General features: G+C 42.9%; 1 protein-coding gene across 2 annotated transcripts; it reads left to right on the top strand.

Moving 5' to 3' along the window:
* The first annotated feature begins 678 nt into the window (after positions 1 to 678).
* polr3b (polymerase (RNA) III (DNA directed) polypeptide B) lies at positions 679 to 22,524 on the top strand. 2 transcript variants are annotated; one of them, XM_069686027.1, is made up of 29 exons: positions 679 to 808; positions 1,129 to 1,161; positions 1,889 to 1,945; positions 2,054 to 2,118; positions 2,227 to 2,302; positions 2,475 to 2,575; positions 2,797 to 2,888; positions 2,976 to 3,093; positions 3,445 to 3,553; positions 4,391 to 4,513; positions 8,032 to 8,148; positions 8,230 to 8,364; positions 9,533 to 9,694; positions 9,889 to 10,089; positions 10,314 to 10,476; positions 12,376 to 12,529; positions 12,775 to 12,849; positions 12,978 to 13,076; positions 13,156 to 13,283; positions 14,354 to 14,563; positions 14,727 to 14,885; positions 15,259 to 15,376; positions 15,560 to 15,702; positions 17,780 to 17,883; positions 19,504 to 19,670; positions 20,717 to 20,830; positions 21,039 to 21,212; positions 21,534 to 21,691; positions 22,441 to 22,524. In XM_069686027.1, the coding sequence occupies exons 1-28, from the start codon at positions 737 to 739 to the stop codon at positions 21,661 to 21,663; spliced, it is 3,399 nt and encodes a 1,132-aa protein (XP_069542128.1). In that variant the 5' UTR covers positions 679 to 736; the 3' UTR covers positions 21,664 to 21,691; positions 22,441 to 22,524. The 2 variants fall into 2 exon arrangements, with proteins under 2 accessions (XP_069542128.1, XP_069542127.1); XM_069686026.1 differs by lacking the exon at positions 22,441 to 22,524 and having other exon boundaries at positions 21,534 to 21,902.
* Positions 22,525 to 23,183: the final 659 nt, after the last annotated feature.

Here is a 23,183-nt window from a genome sequence, read left to right as displayed (position 1 = left end):
TTTTTGCATGCATGCATGTGTGGGTTCCCTCCTGGTACTCTGGCTTCCTCCCACAGTTCATGGTCAGCTCAGACATGCTCGTTAGGTTAACTGGTGACTCTAAATTGCCTGTAGGTCTGGGTGTGAGCATGAAAGGTTGTCTGTCTCTGTGTCCGCCCTGTGATTGACTGGTGATCAGTCCAGGGTGTACCCCGCCTCTCGCCCGATGATAGCTGGGATAGCCTGCAGGATAAGCAGTATAGGTAATGGATGGATGGATGGATGTATATCCACATGACCAGATATCTTTTAAAACTCATTGAGGAGATATTTTTATTTTATTTTATTTCATGTAAATGTTTTTTTTATTTTGCAAACAGGTGAACTGACCTTTTACCAAGTAATTAATAATGAAAAGTAAACTACTAATACCTTGAAATCACAATAACGTTTCACATGTTTATTTTACATATTTGGTTGTTGTCAGGTTGAATATTTAGTAAATATTTTTAGAGATAATTACTAAAAAACATTAAATATCCACAAACAAGGATCCTCAAATTATAAGAAGATAAAACAGCCTTTTATTTTTTTCTGTTTCTCTGAAAGCGGAACACATTATTTGGATCTGCCGGCACGGAGGTTTTACAGTGGAACACGAGTGGGACGCATGTTGTTGCAACTTCCGGCGCCGTTTGACAACACTGACATTATGACCATAATTTTTTGTATTTATAGTTGAACAGTTGAAGTAACAATGGAGATACTTGGAGGAGAGTTTTGTGACATGACTCCCCAGCAGCTGGCGGCTCCTGTCAACACTGTAGCGGTGAGTTTATCAGAAAGAAATCACGGAAAGTTTCACACCACGAGTACAGACAGGTTAGCATAGTGGCTAACTGCACAGCCAAACATTACACAGTGTGGAGGGATACATTACCCCAAACTTTTACCTTGTTTCACCTTGTTGTGGTTTGAGTGTAGTAACTGCCTGAAAAGAGTCACATGTATTTGCATTTTGTCGGAGGAACTGCCATTAACTACATGTAGGGTAAAACTGTTGGCGAGCAAAGTGCTGTACATCCTTTCAAATCTTTCAAATCCTTTTTTGACACCTCATAATTACTCATTTCTATTTTCTTTTGACAGGAAAAATGGAAACTGTTGCCAGCCTTCCTAAAGGTAACAGAACACACCTTTATGCACCTTTTCATCCTTAATTTAGTCAAAATATCCTCTTTGATATTATAAGTGATTTTATTTTTGAAACATATTTCTTGAGAAAAAAAACATTACTGACACAAAAACTTGAATAAAATAAAAACGAGAGGAAGTCTGTGCGTCTTTAATGTAGTGAATATATTGTTGATATATTAAGGACACTGTTAATGTTAATGCAGAAATCACACTGACACCTGGTGTTGCCTTAATAAAGGGCTGAGTCAATTAGAATGGTTGTCAAGAATGTGTAGTCATTTTAGCTTCCTAAATGTGAAAATTGTTTTCTTTACTTATCTATGACATTAAAATTAATATTTTCGGGGTTTTGACCAAAGAAAGACTTCTTAAGACGTCATTTTGGGCTTTTATGGACATTTTATGGACGAAACAACCAATTGATTAACCCCCAAAAATCTAGATTGAGAGATAATTGATGATTAATAACCATAAGTTGCTGACTTGCTCTATAGTCCTTCACATTGACTTGCAGTCTGGGGTGCAACGGCCCCATACACCCAGTTATATAAATGATACACAAAGTTCTTTTCTGGTCCTAGAAAATAAATGATCAGAAACATTAATCAAAATTAAATTAAAATGAATCAGAAAAGTTGTTACAGCACAACACAAACTGTATTTATTTCAGCGCCCATAATAAGACTTTCCGTGTTTTTTCTCTATTCTCCAGGTGAAAGGACTGGTGAAGCAGCACATCGACTCGTTCAACTATTTCATCAATGTGGAGGTAAAACATGACATGACCTTTCATCAGGATTCTGCTACTGTCTCAGCTGCGTCTTTATGTACATATTATGCATATATATAATATTATACATTATGTCATGTGTTCCAGATAAAGAAAATAATGAAAGCAAATGAGAAGATCACAAGTGATGCTGATCCAATGTGGTACCTCAAGTAAGTCACATGAGCTGTGATCTTTTGCAGTAAATTATTTAACACTAATGACCCCCAGACACACATGAAGCGGCTTTGAGATTCAGTGTTGTTTTAAAATACTTTCAGATACCTCAATATCTACGTTGGCATGCCTGATGTGGAGGAAAGCTTCAATGTAACCAGACCAGTATCGCCTCATGAGGTAAACCTACTTTGTTGGCAGTAATGCAACATTAAATACAACATTGATGAACTGATCTCTTTACATAACGCTAGTTGTAGCCCTGACAGGGATAATGTGTGATCATTCTGGTATTATATTATAATGACATCAAATATCAGATTAAGCTCATCTCTCTTGTTTGTTTCCACAGTGTCGTCTCAGAGACATGACCTACTCAGCGCCCATCACAGTGGACATCGAATACACTCGGGGAAGTCAGAGAATCATCCGTAATGCTCTGCCCATCGGAAGGTATTATCGCTTGTCTTTTTGTATCCCACAGAGTCGCATCCGGCCCAGTTAAAACAAAACGTTACAAGCCAGCAGGGCAACTCAATAATCTGCATTTAACATCATAAAATGCTGCTCTCATTTACTTTTCTAGATCCTTCCAAAAACAAATCATCAAACGTATACAAAATAATGTTGTTCAATATGAAGAAATCTTCATACACTGTTGTTTCTTTTCACAGGATGCCAATCATGCTGCGAAGCTCAAACTGTGTTCTTACAGGAAAGACTCCTATGGAGTTTTCAAAACTAAACGAGTGTCCTCTGGATCCAGGTACTACAAACATTGCACAGACGGAGAGAAATAAAACAGTTTAGTTTTAAACAGTTCCTAATTTTGCTACTCTCATTTTTTTCACAGGGGGTTATTTTATTGTGAAAGGTCAAGAGAAAGTCATTCTGATCCAAGAGCAGCTGTCCAAGAATCGAATCATTGTGGAGCAGGACAGGAAGGGTGCAGTCGGAGCCTCAGTTACCAGGTACTGCAACAGTTCAATCAGTGCAGCGACAGAGCTTTATAAAAGGCATCTTCATTGCTTCATGTTTACGCCACGTGTAGATCAGAACCATAATGTTTAAGGAATAAAGACATTTGTTTGAAACCTGAGCATGTTTAAGTGTTCTTAAGCGTGTGCACGTGAAACAAACAGGGTACTGCCCACAAAAGCAGAGATGCTTTAACGACCTGAAACTGCCTCTTGTTGCAGTTGCAAATATATATTTTGTTATATATTCATGTATATTATGTTAATCTTGTTCCGCATAGTTTCCAATTCTCCTGTCTGTGGAAACTTTATTTGTTTAATTCTTCAGTTGATTTTTTCCCTCAGCTCCACTCATGAGAAGAAAAGCAGAACTAATATGATCGTCAAACAAGGACGATTCTACCTGAGACACAACACGCTGTCAGAGGACGCCCCAATAGCCATCATATTCAAGGTAAATCAGATGTTGTCGAGGATGATGAAACAGCTCAGTTACACCTTGCAGCCAGTAGGAGGTGCTACAATACAGCTATATAATGTTGAATGAAGCTGTTTTGTTTAAGTAGTTGCTCCACAGGCTGAATCAAATGCTCAGTTTGTTTCCAAACTTCATCTGATCGTGTGTCCTGTTGTGTTCTACTAGATCCCCTTGAAGTGTCTGTAAAAGGTGATTTAAGCACGAGGACTTCGTGTATTTAATGAGAGATATTGTTGCAGGTTATTGCGTACTTGAAGATGAGAAGCTTTTATGTGTTCTTCATCAGATTCATTTTGACGTCGCCCTTTGCTCTCAATGAAAATGTCAGTCAGCCAGCTGGCATCATTAACTTCTCTCCCCTCTGAGGACGAATCTCTCCAAACATGTCCTGTGCGCGTCGAGTGTCATTATCCACAGGACACAGTTTGCGTGCTCGCTCTGTTTGCTGTGCTCTTGTATATCCTGGGTGACTTCTTCCCCGTGTTTGGCTGAGGCTGCAGAAACAACGTCAGACTCTGTGTGGGACAGACGGTTTAGTTCCCACAGCTTCACATTTCCATAAGCAAATGTCAGACAACCTTCTGACTCCCAGTTCACCCCTTCCCTCCCTGTATTCACACCTCGCCTCCTCGTGACTCATAGCTCACCTCCTGCTGCAGTAACAAGTTGTAAAGTACAATTTCATCACACTTATGAGACCTTTATGGATTAATGAATGAAATAATATAACCCTATAGTATGCTCTAAACTTTTTCCCTCCTTACATCTTGCCATCAGATCACATCACACACACTTTTCTTGGTGTTCACACAGGGTATGGGCGTAGAGAGCGACCAGGAGATTGTGCAGATGATTGGTACGGAGGAGCACGTTATGTCCAGCTTCGCCCCGAGCCTGGAGGAGTGTCAGAAGGCCCAGATCTTCACACAGACTCAGGTACCTCAGGGGTTCATGTGTGCCGAAAAATCATCATTACATTAAAGGAATAATCTGTCAAATTTTAACATTAATATCAGTTTGCTAGATGTTAACAAAATATCAGGCCATCATCAAAGGATAAAATATATTATAATAGAAAAATAAGTAAAAACACTGAACTTATGGCTTTACCCAGCAGCCAGTTAGCTTAGCTTGGCACAAAGACTTGAAGGAGGGGGAAACAGTTAGCCTGCCTCTGTCCAATGGTGACAACTACAGCACTTCTAAAACTCATTTATTGGAGTCTTTGCTGGTTGCCTGGCAACCTTAAAGTCACAACAAGACATGGGAAGTCACATGACCCACCCCCTTTAAAACCTCAACTTGTTGCTCTGACTCTTCGGTTTTTGGACACATTAAACAAACAACATGTTAGAGTGTGATTATTGATCTTAAGAGATGTTATTAGAAAGATTTGGTCATCTTTGGACAGATCCAGACTAGATGTACTCTCTGTAGTCTTTTTGCTTCATGTTTAAAGACCAACTCCAGTGAAAATCAAGTGTTTAACCTTGTAAACATCTGCTACATACAATATCTGTGCTACAAGACATATCAGGGACAACATAAGCAGTCATCTCCATGGCTGGGCCTGTCTGCTTTCAAACTGCAGTGTACCAAGGACAGGCGGAACGACATGTTTTCAGATTGGCAGGTTTGAGACGTCACAAACCTGATGAGCCAATCCCGTTAATGGAAGGAGTGACGCTACGCATATCATTATGTGTAACCTATGGCAACCACTTGAACGATGCACGAACCAGCTGTAACGGTCATCGTAATTTTTGCAAACTCACTACTGACTACTAACGTTACTACTACTAATTATTACATTTCAAGCTTCAAGTTTCAACAAGTTGCCACTAAATGATGACAGAGACGTGTTTGGTTTATTTAATTTGCATAGTATGCAGATTCAGGAATTTTGAATGCGGGAGAAGGAGGAGATGCCTTAGGAGGATTTTTACAAAGCAGAGCATTTTATGTCTTAAAACATGACTGTAGAAGTCATCTTACCATCCAGCTCTCAGTTAGAAGTTCAATAAACATATTTCTCATGTCGTCACATTAAGATAATATTCAAACACATATTTATTTATTTTGGCCCTGAAGAATTATCCAATCCAACTTCATCTGTAAAGTACTTTAAAACAACCACAGAGGACCAAAGTGCTGTATAGAAGAATACATGCACGTATACTCACGTGAAGGGTTCAGCTTGAAGTGAAAAACAACAATATAGAGTTTTCAGTCAGCCTTAATGAGCCTGTTAATTTAGTGTGAGGAGCAGGATGTTGCCGTTCAGACACAGAAACATGCGCCTGCCGGTTGACAGAGGGTATTTTCTTTGTCTCCCTGTGATCAGATGACTAAGGTTTTGTCTTACCAGCCAGTTAAGTAATGCCTTTCATGGGTTATTCAAGGGGCCCGCCTGTTTTCTTTGACATCTACAGATGAATGCAATCGGCCAATTTGTTTTTCATAAAGATTATGTTGTTAGAGGAACCACTGATGCATTGATGAGGCCACATTTGCCTCCTAGCAACCGGTGGCTGCAGCTCTCATGTTCCTCTGTCTGCCGGCCTCCGCGATGTCTTTTCATGGTATTCATTGGGTCATTGTGTCGCGCACAATGAGGCCTAAATCTATATAATTAAAGGCAGATCAGGCTTAAGAAACATTGTTATCAGATTATGATTAGTAATCTGCCATAACCAAATTTAACTGTCATCTTTTTTTCTTCTGATTCACTTTTTCATCAGACTTGATCAATTTTGAATCAATAAATTATACATTTTTAATTTCTGTGAATTAACGTTTAGATTAAACGTGTGTTTGCACAACGTTGCCCTTTTTATACCTGGTGGACAGGGTGGGTGGTCTTGCAAAACGTCTTCAGCCTCATTAACCTTTGACCTCTCCTATAGTTGTGTAGAGGGCTCCAGATGCAAACTGACTCAGGTGTGGGTGTGTGTGTTGGTGTGTGTGTGGGTGTGGATCACACCCTTCATGATTTATATGACCTCCCACATCCCGATACATGCATCGTCTTTTGACTCCATGCCTCCATAGGTAAAGTTGACTTCCTCATTCTGTTCATTATCTCTGTCAACAATGGCAACATGTCTAAAGAAAATGCCAAACAAAAGTACGGACAATTTGCATCAGATGCCTGGTCAGAATCAAAGACACTGTTACTTTCTTTGATCCAATTTTTCCTCAGCTGAATCTAATTTAAGACTGTATTTCACCAGGCAAAGTTATTTCACTCTGATGCATCAAGTTGACGCCTATGATTCCATTTAAACCCATTAATTAGATTAATTTTAATTGACCTAATTAGATTAATTTTAATTGACCTATTTGGTTCTTTTTATCCTCCTTTTTGCCTTTTCCCTGTTTTTGTCAGAGTCTGTTAAAAATCAACCGTTTATCTGACAAAACCATTTTTGGTTGATTAATAACAACTTATGAAGGACAACCAGCTTTGCCTTCCATGTTACCACCTCAGTGTTTCACACACACCCTGGGTGGGCTGCTCAGGTATATTTTACGACCAATTTTATCTGAATAACGTCGCCCTCTGCGATCGATTAACTAGTTAACTATCTCCCCTCAGTCCACCGACTTCATTATGCAAAATCCAAGATATACCCTGGTGTATCCCCTACCTGTAATAACCGTGATGCACTTGAGGGCTCTTTGTTTTACTCTCTATTTCATTTGTTGTCAGAGGCTTATGCTGCCACTTTGGAGCCAGATCCATTGATAGGCCTCCTTGGTACCACACTGAATAAGGCAGACGAGTGTCAATCACAGGCAGTTTCTTTATGTATGGGGTTAGCGAAAAAAGCAATACTTCAGAAGTGGAAAGAGGAGCCCGCACCCACCTTCGAGGGTCAGCTGCGGGAACTCAGGTGAAATATACTTTAAACAGAAAGCCAATGTCATTAGTGAAAGTTTAGCAACCAATTTAAAACCTTTTATTTATAAGGTAGATCAGTGATCTCAATGTAAACCAGGAATCCTGATTATGTAATTTTTATTAATTCTTAATGATTCTTTCTTTAGTTTTTTTTTGCTTGGTGGTGCTCCGTGCGCTTTGACTGACAGTTGTTTGTCATGTATTATTCTATTAAAATCAGGTGGAGAATAAATAATAATTAAAATGGGGAAATAATATATATAACCCACTTTAAATCTATTTTCAATTACTTTTGTTGTTGTTTAAGTTTCTGTTGATCCTGTAAAAATTCACCCTTTCATTGGTTAACTCTTAATGATCAGTTAACGAGAGTATTCTAAGCCCTTATTAGCATCCCTGAGCCAAAGGTATGTAGAGGGAGGCAGGTGGGGTACAAGTTTTATTCCCCAAATATTAATCAAATAAATGACTGGTACGAGTTTTCAGGACTTTCAGCAACACAACACTCCGCTCTCTGACCTCTGACGTGTCTGCTGCTTCCGTCTTTCAGGCTCTGAGGTACCTCGGGAACAAGGTGCGGAGACAGCGTATGTGGGGAGGCCCCAAGAAGACCAAGATGGAGGAGGCCAGAGAGCTCTTGGCATCTCTCATCCTCACACACGTGCCTGTATGTTCGCAGACACACGACAATCATGGATTATATTTGGTGTGTGCCTCGAGGTCTTATCATTGTGCTTTATATTTGTAGGTGAAAGAGTTTAACTTCCGGGCTAAGTGTATTTACCTGGCTGTGATGGTGCGGAGGGTGATCCTGGCTCAAGGGGACAACAAGGTGGACGACAGAGATTACTACGGCAACAAACGTCTTGAGTTGGCTGGACAGGTAAGCCTCTGTTTCCGCCTATGTGGATTTATTGACTGCTTGTATAATCCCACCATTAATGCACCACTCAGCCACTCATTATGTGACTGCAGGTCTGTTATGTTTTCGTGTGTCAGCTGATCAACAGGAAGTAGTAAATGAGTTCAGTTCCCACATCAAAAGGCACCATTGTTTATTCATTTCATTCACTCCTGTCAGCTGAAAGGTGTTTCCTACCTTTTCTTACTCTAGAAAACAAAACGTGCTTGATGCTTATAAATAATACGCGTATAGAAAAGGACGAATAAGGCTCAATGCTTCAGTGCGAACAGATCACAGCCCTGAACAGAGGACAGCGGCTGCTCCAGCCCCGATCTCTCACCTGCATCTTTGTTCCTGTCTCGTTCTTTTAATAAGACTCTCATTATTTTCCCTCAGCTTTGTTTTTCCCTGTTTTGTTTTCGCCCCCCCCTCCCCCTGTATTCAGCCTGGCTTTGTCAGGAGAGAGATATGAGGTGGCACCAAAATCCAGAGGCTGTGGAAGCATGGGGATTTTTCAGCACCGTGACAATAGAATTGCTGCCTTGACTGGAGCGATTGAGCTAATCCGCAGGCCCGGCTCTGATAATGTAATTACTGCTGTCTTAAGGCCTTTAATTTCCCCCCCAACCTGCTCCGTATAAGGAGCAGGAGAGGGGAGGAGGGGGGCACAGAGCCTTCTTTCAATAGGGGGCTTACACACTAACAACGCCAGCAATCTCCTCACTCTCCAATTATGGTTCCCTGACATTCAACTAATTGGCCTGGCTGCGCAACGGAAGCTTAATTTCTTTATTAATTTCAAGCAGCGCTGCCTGTTTGTTTTGATGTATGCTAATGCACAGGGAGGGTGGGAGGGTGGGGTGGGGGGGGGTTGTGAGAGAGGTTGCCTCCTGTAGGCCTGGTGGAGGAGGACAGGGACCTGGGACGGAGGCCAGGTCAGGCTTATCAGCGAGCCGGCACACCTGGTTATTAAATGCGACTTTTAAACGCTCCTCAGCGCTGATGAGAGACGGGAGCAGATGCAGGGTGTCAGGACGGCCGAGAGTCTGTGTGAAGATGAAATGTCGACTCCATCTCTGAAATGTTTTTACTCGATCCAGAGAGAGGGCAGTAATATCAATAATACATGTTCTCTCTCTGCTTCCAGCTGCTGTCGCTGCTGTTTGAAGATCTGTTTAAGAAGTTCAACTCTGAACTGAAGAAAATTGCAGACCAGATCATCCCCAAGCAGAGAGCGGCTCAGTTTGACGTAGTGAAGCACATGCGGCAGGATCAGATCACCAACGGCATGGTCAACGCCATATCCACAGTGAGTGAGCGAGCAGAGATGTAAAGGATGATTGGATAGAGAGGATGCTTCAGGCCTGCTTCAGAGTCTGAGTCCAGGTTTAGGAAGCTGGAAGAACATTCAGAATTCAAACATGCATCATCAATGTTACTTTCATTTATGTCGTTCTTGAAAATACTATATAAGCAGGGTAAAAAATACTCTTTTGTCCACAGGGCAACTGGTCTCTGAAGAGATTCAAGATGGACCGTCAGGGTGTCACCCAGGTCCTGTCTCGTCTCTCCTACATTTCGGCTCTTGGCATGATGACGAGAATCTCCTCCCAGTTTGAGAAGACCAGGAAGGTCAGCGGGCCGCGCTCTCTGCAGCCGTCACAGTGGGGCATGCTGTGTCCGTCTGACACCCCTGAAGGAGAGGTGAGTGAGCTGCAGCAGCCACACCTGAGCAGTGAGCATCGATTTGCATGATATAATATTATGTCTGTAGAATCCACGGGGAAAAGGGATTATCATGGAGGACAGCGATTTGAAAATGTCAGACTAGATTTTGTTGTCAGTTTATCGAGTGCGCTCATTCAGTGTAAATACTAGAAACCTTTTAAAGGCCTGTTCTCGGTGTTTACGATTGTTTTGGTTTGCAGGCCTGTGGTCTGGTGAAGAACCTGGCTCTGATGACCCACATCACCACCGACATGGAGGACGGTCCGATTATCAAGCTGGCCTTCAACCTGGGCGTAGAGGACGTCAACCTGCTGTGCGGAGAGGAGCTCTCGTACCCGAGCGTCTTCCTCGTCTTCCTCAACGGTGAAACTCCCCTGCAGCAGCGGAGCCTAATAAATAAACAGAGGGAGAATTAACGCTGGATGCTGTTACTTTAGATCACATGAAAAGAGAGTTTAATCCTCTCCGTTTTAAAAGCTTTGCTTATGAACATGACGGGAAATATTCTGTTTAGTTTACAGAAGCAATTTAGTATTTAGCAGGGAGGCTGATAAGTCATTAATTTCGTGGCAGCAGTAGGTATTATTCTTGAGTCAGAACTTGGCCCCTTAATTACTGTATATGTTTGTCTCGCCACTGATAACTGTCAAATTATATTAGCTGCCATACCATTTAATTAGTTGGTAGCAGCAGGTGTCAAAGCCCTTCAGAGTGTGTTCACTGCACGTGTGCCCTCACACAGAGGCAGAGCACAGTGTCTCCTCTGTTCTCCACTCGTTTGTCTGTCAGACTTGATATGAACAAACCCCTGCAGGCGGTTTGAGCCTCCACAAGCGACAGAGGTTTAGAATACAGTTCTGTATACGCAGACTCTTTCTCTTTTTCTCTCCATTTAAAGTTTGTGGTTTTAAGTTAATTTAACTCAGAAGTAGAACCTGCGGGTCCTGTGGTAAGAGGAGTTATGAACGACAGCTGAAGGATCCCTCATAGATCTTACTTCTAGAGCTCAAACGATTCGTTAACTTGACAGAAAATTAATCCAATTGATTTTTAATGACTTGTGTCACCTGTCCTACATGACAGAAAGACAACATCATTGTATTTCAGACTGGTGGTAGGACAAATAAGTCTGAAATGTATAGACCTCAAATTTGACTCTGACAGTAGTCTTTAATATTTGTTGACTTTTTTTAGGCAAGGTAATTGAATTAAAAACAATAATTAAGAAAATAAGCATCAGCTGCAACCCTTCGTCAGACTGGGAAACACAAGCAGGAAACAAATACATCCCACATTTATTAAACACCAATCTCGGATCCTATCGGCTGTAGTCTGACGCAGATATAGCCTCTGGGCACAACGGTAAACATGGCGGACGTGTCCGCTTCCACCAGCGCTTAGCGATAAACGACTTCCAGTCAAGACTTCTTTTCCGTGTGCTGCGTTGTTTACAGAAAAAGAATTTACGTTAATTAACGGGTCTTAACTTTGCTGACATTTCATCATCATGATGCAGAGTAAAAATGAAACGTTGTCAGGTCTGTCCTCAAGAGGAGGAGAAAACTTTTAAAATGCTCGTCTGTTGAACGGAGGTCAGATTGATCATGATGCATTTGAGGAAGTCGGGAAATCTGAATGCTGAACAGCTTTCGTGACACAGTGTCAGGGAATTTGTCTCAAGTTTAATTTTAGATCTAACTAGCATGCAGATATCCGTTTAAAGAGATTAATAAGAAGCTAAATTGTCGTCAGATAGCCGCTGATGGGAGCCGGGATGCTATTACGCCGCATTACGTTCCGCCTGCTTTTGCTCTCTTCACGGACTGTTTTTCCTGCATACGCTGCAGCCTGCTGATACGTGATTGGTCAATATGAACTGGACTACAAGCGTACTACAAACAAAAACCAGAACACTTGCCGTCCCAAAAATCCACGTCCCTGTAAAAAGAGATTAAACACAGAAATGATCAACATTTATGAGTTCACTCTTTAATACAGATTATGAATGCCGGAAACTCTCACATCATAAAGCTGAAGTTTTCCTAAAATGTCCCTCAATCAAAAGAAAGATACAAAGGTACAGGACTCTACACTTTCAGGTTTCAGGACAAACAGGATGTAATGTAATAAGATATATATATATATATATATATATATAGTGAGGATAGATTGGGAAACACTTTAGTGTTTCTGTAGTTATTTAAATCTTGATACGTGTTTTGGCTCCATCTTTATCTCCACCTGTCTGTTTAATTTCAACAGGTAACATCCTCGGTGTGATCCGAGATCATCCTAAGCTGGTCAGTACCTTCAGACTGATGCGCAGGGCGGGATTCATCAACGAGTTTGTGTCAATCTCAACCAACTTGACCGACCGCTGCGTCTACATCTCTTCTGATGGAGGACGTCTCTGCAGGTGGGGCGGCTTTAACCCCGACTGTTACACAAAGAGTTAAAGATAAATGGCGAAGGACCCTTTTTCATAATCAGAAATTAGTTACACACTTAAACGTCCACGTCTCTGTACAATACATTCTTCACTAAGGGCTGTGCAATATTTATTTATTTTCAATAGCATAACATTTTTATTTCCATTAACACAATGCTCTCTGTAAGTGACTCAGTATTAGTTTGAAAGTGTTCTGTGTTGTTCTCCATCAGGCCGTACATCATCGTGAAGAAGGGACAGCCAATGGTGAAAAACAAACACATTGAGGATCTGTCGCAGGGCTACAGGTGAGGCTGGGAGTCAGAAGAAATGCTTCTCTAAGAGCAGAAAATCATATACATATGATAATATTGAAGATAATCCAGCTTGTCATGTTGATTTTATACCGTATGAATCTCACGTTTGTTGCCTCCAGAACATTTGAAGACTTTCTGCACGAGGGCCTGGTGGAGTACCTGGATGTCAATGAGGAGAACGACTGTCAGGTCGCTCTTTATGAACACATGATTTACAAGTGAGGAGCCTGACGTGAGTTTAAAAAGTGTTCTTTACGTCATTCAACTCTTTTCATTATTATTTTCTTTCATCTTCAGAGACACGACACACTTGGAGATCGAGCCCTTCACTCTGCTCGGGGTGTGCGCGGGCCTCATCCCCTACCCCCACCACAACCAGTCTCCCAGGAACACTTACCAGTGCGCTATGGGCAAGCAGGCGATGGGTAAGAGTCAGCGGAGCAGGTAGCTTCAGTCGGCAGACAGGTCATTGAACTGTGGAGAGCTCAAATCCTTTCTCAAACATCCTCCAAACAGCTGCAGTGTTAGTGTCTGTGTTTGTGTGTATGCATGCTCACAACTCAACAGTAATTTAATCTCCCTTCTACACTGTTCTTAAGCTTTCTTAATCTGCTGGTTCAGAGTTTACAGTTTTATTTGCATAAGTTAAAATCATACAAAGCACATTAGAATAACAAACACTATAGATACAAGCAGCCTGCTGGTTCGTCTCCCCCAAAACCCCGCTCTTGCGCTACTTCCTGTCAGAATACATTTGTATGTGTGATTGAGTGTTTTTCTTATGTGTGTGTGTCAGTGTGCGTCAGTGTGTGTATGCGCATGGACATCAAACATGGGGCGCTTGCGTAGGTTCTCTATTGTGCTGTGTGTGTGCGGAGGCCCTTTCCCTGCCAGTCACCCAGAGTGTCATTAGCAATTCATTGTGTCTGCTCTGGCTGTGCTCAGGGGGTCAGTGTGCTCAGCTGCGAAAGACCACAGAGTGCGCACCCGCAACTCCTTGGTAACCAAAACTTCCCCAAACAGCCCTGCTAACATTCGTAAGAGCCGCGGTCACCCCCACCCCACTGCTTTACCTCCGTCCCTCCCGTCCTCCCTCCCCCCGCTATTACAAAAACACAGACTGGAACTATATTTGGCCCAATATCCTCTGCCTTGTCTGTTTTGTGTGGCAGCTTCTATACATGTGCAAATCTGGTTGTGTGGCTCGGGCCTATTATCACACACACTGTGCTTGTAGCCAGATTGTGAAGTAATAGCATCTGACAAATGTCAAGGCTTCAAGGGAGGCCGGGCTTTATGCAATAACTCATCCTGTTCCTCCGATCGGCTGCTCTGAGATGCTGCTAACCAGGCCCAACCCCGACCCACCCACCCAGCATGACGATTAAACAACCATAGTCCTGGATTTAGAGACAGATTAAGATTAATGATACACATACACAAATAGACCCACACCAAAGAGTGCGTTCTTGTAAGTTCTACATGCTCTCTGCAGGAACGATTGGTTACAACCAGAGGAATCGTATCGACACTCTCATGTACCTGCTGGCGTATCCTCAGAAGCCCATGGTCAAAACAAAAACCATCGAGATGATCGACTTTGAAAAGCTTCCAGCCGGTCAGAACGCCACCGTGGCTGTGATGAGCTACAGCGGCTACGACATTGAGGACGCTCTGGTCCTCAACAAAGCCTCGCTTGACAGAGGTGAGATCTGCTGATGACAGAGAGCGGGATGTCAGTCACACAGCAATTTGATCTCTATTTCTTTTCTTGATTGTACAAAAATTAACGTCTCCATTAACATATTTGAAACAACTCGTTCAGGTAGAAAACACTTAGAAAGTCAAATATGTATGTTTCCCTTCAGGATTTGGCCGGTGCCTAGTTTATAAAAATGCCAAGTGCACGCTGCGGCGTTACACCAACCAGACCTTTGACAAGGTGATGGGGCCCATGCTGGACGCTGCTACACGGAAGCCCATCTGGAGGCACAGCATCCTGGATGCTGACGGCATCTGCTCCCCTGGTGAGTACCAGCAGGACTGCATCCATATGATTCGATTTTTATCATCTGATCATGCACAAATAAAATGCTCAAACAGGCTTACAGTCTGATTCACTCACTGTCAGTGAGCAGTGTAACTCAGGTGTACAGGAGCCCATTATATTTCTTAATGGGATGTAATTCCAGTGAGAGAGGTTTCAGTTATGAGTTGAATAAGTAATTGTTGCTTTTCAGTTCAGTAATATTTTCTCTGTGCGTTTCTGTTCTGCTTGTCGATCAGGAATCAAATTACGTCACACTTTGACTGTTTTGTTTTCATAAAGTGAAACACAGACGGCTCGTCCAGAAAAGATCACAGCCATAAACTGTGTGTTTTGTCTTGTGTGTGGTGCAGGTGAGCGAGTGGAGAACAAGCAGGTGTTGGTGAACAAGTCCATGCCAACTGTCACCCAGACACCACTGGAGGGCAGTACCCAGCCAGGCCAGCCCCAGTACAGAGACGTGCCCGTCAGGTGAGTTACACCACACACACACACACACCCGTCCCTGCGTGTTCACTGTGACCTCAGCTTGTGTCACCTCTCTGTGGACAAACCTGTGCGTAGACAGATGCAGAAATTGGGGAAGAAAAAAGCTTGACATTTAAATTTCTTGCAAATCAAACTAAAGGAAATTATTCCTTTTTTTTCCTGCAGCTATAAGGGCTCCACAGACTCGTACATCGAGAAGGTGATGATCTCCTCCAACGCTGAAGATGCTTTCCTCATCAAGATCCTCCTGAGGCAGACGAGGAGACCAGAGATCGGAGACAAATTCAGCAGTCGGCACGGACAGAAAGGTGCACCGCGTGCTGAGCTCAAACCTTAACGGGCACATCAGAGGATCACGTTAATAACCACCACTTCAAGCCCCAAATCTTTTATGAAAGATCCTAAATGACTTTTGGGGGGGAAAAAATTGGTTGTCTTTATGCTGCAGCATTTGTTGAGTCAAGTCCCAGGGGCTGTTGCTCTGTCACTGCCCCCCTGTCCTCATCTTTCAAGAGCTCTTTTCAATTAATTGGCTCTTTGTCCAGTGCCAGACTATGCAAATTTATTACACCCCAGCAGTATTCTGCTGCTACTGGGGGAAAAAGTGTTTACAACCTCTATTGTTTTGCAGCACCTCCCCTATAGAGGGCTGGTATGATGTTTTAATCAAAAAGCTAACTGGCGCCATGCATAATTTACTCTCCTCATTAACGCTGTGGCCACTGGGCGGTCAGCTCAGGACGGGACAATGTCTTCTGTCTCAGATAGTGACGGAGAGAGAGGGGTCGCCTCGGGGTTAGCCGGAGGAGATGTGGATGGAAAGTCTGAGATGTGCAAGAGATGGACGGAGCGTTTTAGTCGGAGCTCTTTGACGTCACTCTTCAGTTTAGTAATGTAAACAGTTTGTGGCTTCACTCGGTTTCTATTCTTAAATTAAAAAACAAAACTTTCTTCTTTTACAAACTTTTTACACTAAACTCCTAAATTAAGCTTCATTATTCAATTAGCGATGCATTTCTCTGCAGCAATAGATCTCCCAGCTACTCATGACTCGTCTCATAAGTCCTGGTCAGCAGAGCAGAATAAGTTAATTATTTACCGGTCACACACACACACTCTCACAGCTGTGGAGGTGGGGGAGGAGGTGGAGGGTTGTCCGTAGTAGGGGCCCATTGTGCGAGCCGCCAGCGTGGAGCTGTAAGAGCTGTGATGGAGGGCTCTGGACCCTTGCTGTTGTCTTGCCTTTCTCTGCTGATTTCATGCCTCTTTTATCATTCACTTTCACACAAAACAAACAACACCGAGGATGTCTGCTATGGGAACTAGTGTCTCTCTCTCTCTCTCTCTCTCTCTCTCTCTCTCTTTCTGTTCACCTTCTCCATTCTCCACTTTCTTTCCTCCTGCTCTCTTTACTCTTTCATCCTACTTTTACCCCGATATTCAAGCCTTTTTTCTTACTGCCTTTTCTCTCTTTTGATTTTCCCCTTTTTATGTTTTCTTCTGGCCCGGCTGTTCTCGCCTTTTCTCTTCTCTTTTACACCTTCTTCCTGCTGTTGGATGACTTTCCAGTAAATCGCTGCACTTGTTCCCAGTCAACATCCTGTTACTACATCCTGCAGGGCATCAACAGTCTGCTGTGTCGCCGACTGGTCGGCTAATAGTGAATTTTTCCCACGTGCACGGATTCAATTTCTCCTCTCCAGTTGATCCCCTCCACTTCCTCTGAGTTGTACTGAAAGTCATGGATGTGTAATCCCGGTCTCCCTGTCAAGCTAAGCACCTTTCTCCACTTCCTGCTCTCCTTCTCTTCTCTGCTCTTTCTCTTTTTTTTCATTTGCAAATGGGCCGACAATCTGTTTGCCCTGGCCAGGGAAGAGTGCTTCGGCCCCTCAGCAAACATTTACACTCACACTTAAACTCCTGGCTACCAGGGCGCTCGTCCCCCACGTCATGTGAATCAAAAGACGAGCCTGTCTGTCCACATCAGCGAGGAATGTCATGCTCCAACACAGGTTCAGTTCAAGCCTCACCCCAAAGGCAGAGATATAAAACAGTCTGGGGGAGGCTGATCTGACTTCTGGTTAAAATGAATTACTGCAGTTATTTTGCTGACTTTGATACATTTACAGATGAGCTTTACAATAATGATAAATAGAGAATAACATCAAACAATGCATCACATATCCTGTTGGTACGAGTACTTATATTTCTGTTGACTGAGTTTTGCAACATGAATTAAAGATAAATGCCTGAAATTGTTCATTTGCAGTTTATCAAAAAGTACAGTCAAACTGCTGCGTGCTCAGGTGTGTGCATTAACTCCTATATGTTGTTTCTCTCTCTGATGTGTGTGTGTGTGTGTGTGTGTGTGTGTGTGTGTGTCAGGTGTTTGTGGTCTTATCGTTCCTCAGGAGGACATGCCGTTCTGTGACTCGGGCATCTGTCCAGATATTATCATGAACCCTCACGGATATCCCTCCAGAATGACGGTATGACTCTTAACCGTTTCAGCCTCGTTGCAGATTAATCAGCTCAGTATTCTTCCAATAAATGATTCAAATGTTTGTCCAAAAAAAGTCATAAAAGAGAGCAAAATGCCAACAAATAACCAGAGTTCTCATCTTTGATTGATCAGAAGATTTTTCATGTCTACAGCATACAGGCACTGTGTTTACAATAATCCTATGACACAGAAAAGCAACAAACGACCTCATCTGAGCAGCTGGAACCAGTGGATTGTGATTTCTTTTAAAGGGCCAGTTCGCCAATTTTCAACCTCAGTCCTGTCATACTATTATGGGGAGCTAACGCCATTATGTGCCTTTGGCCTTTGGACGCTATCTGCTCCTCTAATGGGCCCTGGAAAACCTCCGTCAGAAAACATGTCAGGGAGCTCGCTAAACTACACTTCCTCAATCTAGGATGCTCCGATGTCATGTCTCGTTCTAAATCGTCAGGTTTGAAATGTAGACTGCAGACCTGAATATTTTTTAGACGATCCACCGGTATATTCTCGTCGTGTTTGTGATTCTGCACCGCTCTGAGCCATCACATGCAGTGAAACGGTCATATTTCACTCCAGCGTCTCTCGCTGGGCCGTTCCTTTCAGAGGGATGGGGCGCAATGCACGCTGGGTGTTGTAGGAATGTAGAATGGGCGAAACCACAAGCTGTTTGTACGACTTTCTCCAAAGCGATGGCACCAATTTAAAATATTATTGCTTCTATCGATTACAGAGAACACCAGCTTTGACTGACGATGGCTTTTTCCAGGGGAGAATTGCTCTTTTAAAGTAACTGAAATAAATTAGTGATCATCTAAACAGTTGATGCCAATGTGAATAAATAACTGACTTATTATTTTAGATCTCTGTTATATTTGTCCTGTGGATCAAATCCACTTCTACTTTGAAAATGTGGTATTTTGACAGGTGATTTCAAACTTTAGACAGTTATTTGTGTTTCAGTGTGAATCACCTCCGTCTCTCTTCACAAGTTTGTGTCGCCCTTCTGAGACAAAACCCTCATTATCCAAGCTCCTCTCCTCTCCTGGTTATCATTGGCCTCCAGAGCACACGTCCATTGATGCCGCTAAGCAGCAATCTTACTGTTCACAAACAGATATTTGTTGCTGCGGCGACGGCTGCCAGCGAAGCCGCCGCCTGTAGCAGTGTGTGGAGGTTTTATCAAACGCGCACAGTACATGTGAAGTGTCGGATGGTGCTGAATGAGAATGACATGAAACTTGGCTCCGTCTCTGCCCTCTTTTTGTCCCTTCCACTGTAAAAACTTGAACCGTCTTTACTGCTGAAGTTGTCAGCGGCAGCGTGTTTGCTCGCTGTGGTTGTCATGGAAAAGACTGAGAAATGTTTGGCTCGGGAGGAAGTTTCTGTGGCCTGAGAGTAGGTGTTTCCTTTTATGTGATGGGGTCAGGGGTCCTTTGGGTGCGACCTCAGTGGAATTGTTGAAGTCAGTCATCCTTAGACTGCTGCTCCGACCCCGAGCAGTACATGTGTAATCTAATCTCACCCAAAATATCAACGTTTGGTGCCAGCAGAGATGACAAAAGATCTCTGTTATGAACCATTGATGTGTTTCTGATTCTGTCAGGTGGGAAAGCTGATTGAACTGCTGGCTGGGAAGGCGGGGGTCCTGGACGGACGGTTTCACTACGGTACGGCCTTCGGAGGCAGCAAGGTGAAGGATGTGTGTGAGGATCTCATCCGTTATGGATACAACTACCAGGGCAAAGACTACGTCACTTCAGGAATCACTGGGTAATCAAAACGTTGTGTTTAACTGCACCAAACACAACTCCTGAACACATCGCTCACTGTATTTGAGTGTTCCTTTCATACTTTGAATTTCTCTGTGTCAAATCTGCATCACAAAAATGAAGTTTGCAGGATCAACCAATCAGCTTGTTTTAAACACAGCACGTCAGTTCCTAACTTACTGTTACTTTTCATAATAGCCTGAACAAGCATAGTGTCACTACAGCTCTCTGCCAGAGGTAGGATTAGCTTTTTATTTATCAAACACAGTGAAAAATCTGTAACAGAAAAGAAGTCCTCCCTCATGTGTGAGAGGATGAAACCAGCAAATGTTTGGTATTTTTATGTTACGACTTTTATCCTGATAAACATTTGTAAAGGGCCCATGTACAAAACTAGAGTTAGTGTTAATAAAGTTGTAATCTCGAAGAGCTCAGTTTTGTTCTCTTTGGCGGCACCTATGGCAATAAACAGTAATTGCAGGAGCACACTTCCCAGATATCCAGACAGTGTGACGTCCACGGTTGGCTCCGGTTGTAACTCTTGATTTTCCTCACTGATGGTCGCTTTCCTTTTAGACTGTTTGCCTTCAACTGAGCGTCCAATTAGTTTCTTTATTTTTGAAGTTGTATCTGTAGTCATCCATCTTTTCTTTGTTTGTTCAGCCATAGTAGATTACTGTTTACTCGCAACACTTGCAGAGACCGGAAAGGCAGCCGCTTAGCTCCGCCTACCCTCTCTGGCAGACCAACCACTGCTGGGTGATGGGAAACGCGTCACTAACTGGGCGCCGCTAGTGATTTTTTTTTCCACAAAAGTCGCCACAGACACCCAGTCCATAATACTGTTAAAGCACAGGCTTTCATCAGTGGGCCATAGGCTCAATCAGCATTGTGTTACCTCATTCGGCGATAGATAGAGACTTAACTGACATTTATTTAAATGAAAATCTTCGACATTATAACTTTAAAGCTCACTGTGTCCTGTAGTGTAAATCTTCATGGGTGCATTAGCTCTATCTTTATGTCTGAATGCTGTATTCTCATCAGGGAACCTCTGGAGGCTTACATCTACTTTGGACCGGTGTATTATCAAAAACTGAAGCACATGGTCCTCGACAAGATGCACGCCAGAGCCCGAGGCCCCCGAGCTGTTCTCACCAGGTAACCTCCAGAGATCATAGCTCTGCTAATCCAGTTGTTATTTAACGCTTCTCAAGTTTTCTGAATTATTCTGCACTGACTTATGACTTGTAAATACACTTGTTATTTTGCATGATTGATTACATTCAGACTTTCACACACAAAGCAAGTTCAACAACAAATTATTGCTCTCTGTCTCACCTGTTTGTGTTTCCTTTCCACCTGTCAGGCAGCCCACTGAAGGCCGCTCCAGAGACGGAGGTCTGCGTCTGGGCGAGATGGAGCGCGACTGTCTGATCGGCTACGGAGCGAGCATGTTGCTGCTGGAGCGCCTCATGATCTCCAGTGATGCCTTCGAGGTGGATGTTTGCGGACAGTGCGGCCTGTTGGGATATTCCGGGTGGTAAGTGTTGGATCTGTAAATTAGAAAATTACTGTAGATGCTTTGGCACTGCAGCAATGTATGACAAACCTGTAGCAAAGCTTCCACCAGGGCCTCTCAAAGCTGAGAGGCCCTAACAACAGATCTGAAACTGTTGTGGAGCCTGGACAATAAAGTCAAAACACACGACCTCCTTAGTATCAATAGAATCCTGAAAGTTTCTATCAGGTTAAATCTCTTAACTGTGCTGACTGTCACACCCGCACAAGTCTTCAGGTGTGATGAAAGTACACTTTTCTCTTGGTTTGTCTCCAGTCTGACTCTGAGTTTCTCCTCTTCCAGGTGTCACTACTGTAAGTCCTCCTGCCACGTGTCCTCGCTGCGTATCCCGTACGCCTGCAAGCTGCTTTTCCAGGAGCTGCAGTCCATGAACATCATCCCCCGACTCAAACTGTCGCGCTACAACGAGTGACCAGGACAGGGACAGAAACGCAGTCTGTGTGAGTGAGAGGATCAGAGTTAGAAATTATCTCAGAGGTCTGAAATAATAAGTAAGAGATATCAGAGCCGATGATGAGCTCAAAGAAACGAGTTTTGTTTTTGTTTTTTTGGTGTTTACGAAACAAAACGTGTCATTTCTGTTGCTACTTTCTTACCATGATGCTCTTTGTATGTGTAAATAATAAACACCAAACTATTGTTTCATTTTCAGCTTGTGTGTCTGATACTCTGATTACTTATAACTTTGCATGTCCATGATAACTACAGAAAATATAAAAGGCTCTCAAGTTTAAACGCAGTGAATAAAGTATGACTGAAGGCACGTGATGAACAAATGGCTGCAGTCCAGGAACCATGTGCAGCGGCTGCAGCCCCTTTTTTTATGAACAAACCTTTGTGTTTGTGTTTTTTTAAATTACACTTCATAGAGTTTTTATTTTTTATATTCAAAGCAAAAAGGTGGTTCAAAGACGTTTCTACCCTTTAGCCAACAACTGGTTTTCAAGTCAGAGACCTCAAGTCAGCTTGAGCTGTAAGGACGTCCGTCACAGTGGTTTTATTTATCCTACTGTGCGGGCTTCAGGTGATGTTAATAGTTCAAATCCAGCCACAGGCCCCTGTTTCTCCACTGAGCTCTGTGTTAAAGGGCCAGTTCACTGATTTTCAACCTCAGTCCTATCATGCTATTATGAGGAGCTAATGCCATTATGGTAGAAACAAAATGCAACTTCGCTCTGTGCCCTTGTAGGACGCTATCTGCTTCTCCAATGGGACCTGGAAAACCTCCGCCAGACTACATAAAACGCATCATCTGGTGGAGGCCAGGGAGCTCGCTAAACTACACTTCCTCAATCTAGGACGCCCGCCTCCGATGTCATGACATGTCTGTCAGAATCGTCAGGTTTGAAATGTAGACTGCAGACCTGAGGATTTTTTAGACAATCCACCGGTATATTCTCGTCGTATTTCGGACTCTCTTTCTGTACCGCTCTGAGCTATTACCTGCAGGTAGTGTTTCACTCCAGTGTCTCTTGCTCAGAGGGAGGGGCGCAATGCACGCTGGGTGTTGTAGGAATGTACAATGGGCAAAACCACGAGCTGTTTGTAGAACTTTCTCCACAGCTATGGCGCCAATTTCAAATATTCTTGCTTCTATCGATTACAGAGAACATCAGCTTTGACTGACAGTGGATTTTTCCAGGGGCAAATTGCTCCTTTAAATTCAGGGGTAACCTACGGTGCATTCATGTTCTTATAAAAGCTCCAAAATCTGACCTTTGGTTACTGTTTCCATCAAATAAGAAATGAAACCACCAAAAAAAAGAATGGTGGATCAGAGCATCAACATCCAACAAGAGGGACAATTTCAACAAGGAAAGAAACAAAATCCATTTTAAATCACATTATTGAAAAATGTAAGCCTTTATTTTCTTTAATCTGTTATTTTAAATAGTATTTTGCCTTATTATGATTTTTAGGTCTGACGATTAT

Source organism: Semicossyphus pulcher, unplaced genomic scaffold (assembly GCF_022749685.1).
Source record: "Semicossyphus pulcher isolate SPU_LCO1_2020_fin unplaced genomic scaffold, fSemPul1.0.p SCAF_8, whole genome shotgun sequence".
NCBI classification, from domain to species: domain Eukaryota; kingdom Metazoa; phylum Chordata; class Actinopteri; order Labriformes; family Labridae; genus Semicossyphus; species Semicossyphus pulcher.
The sequence above is the reverse complement of the archived record's forward strand: the minus strand, read 5'-3'. Positions and strand labels throughout refer to the sequence as shown.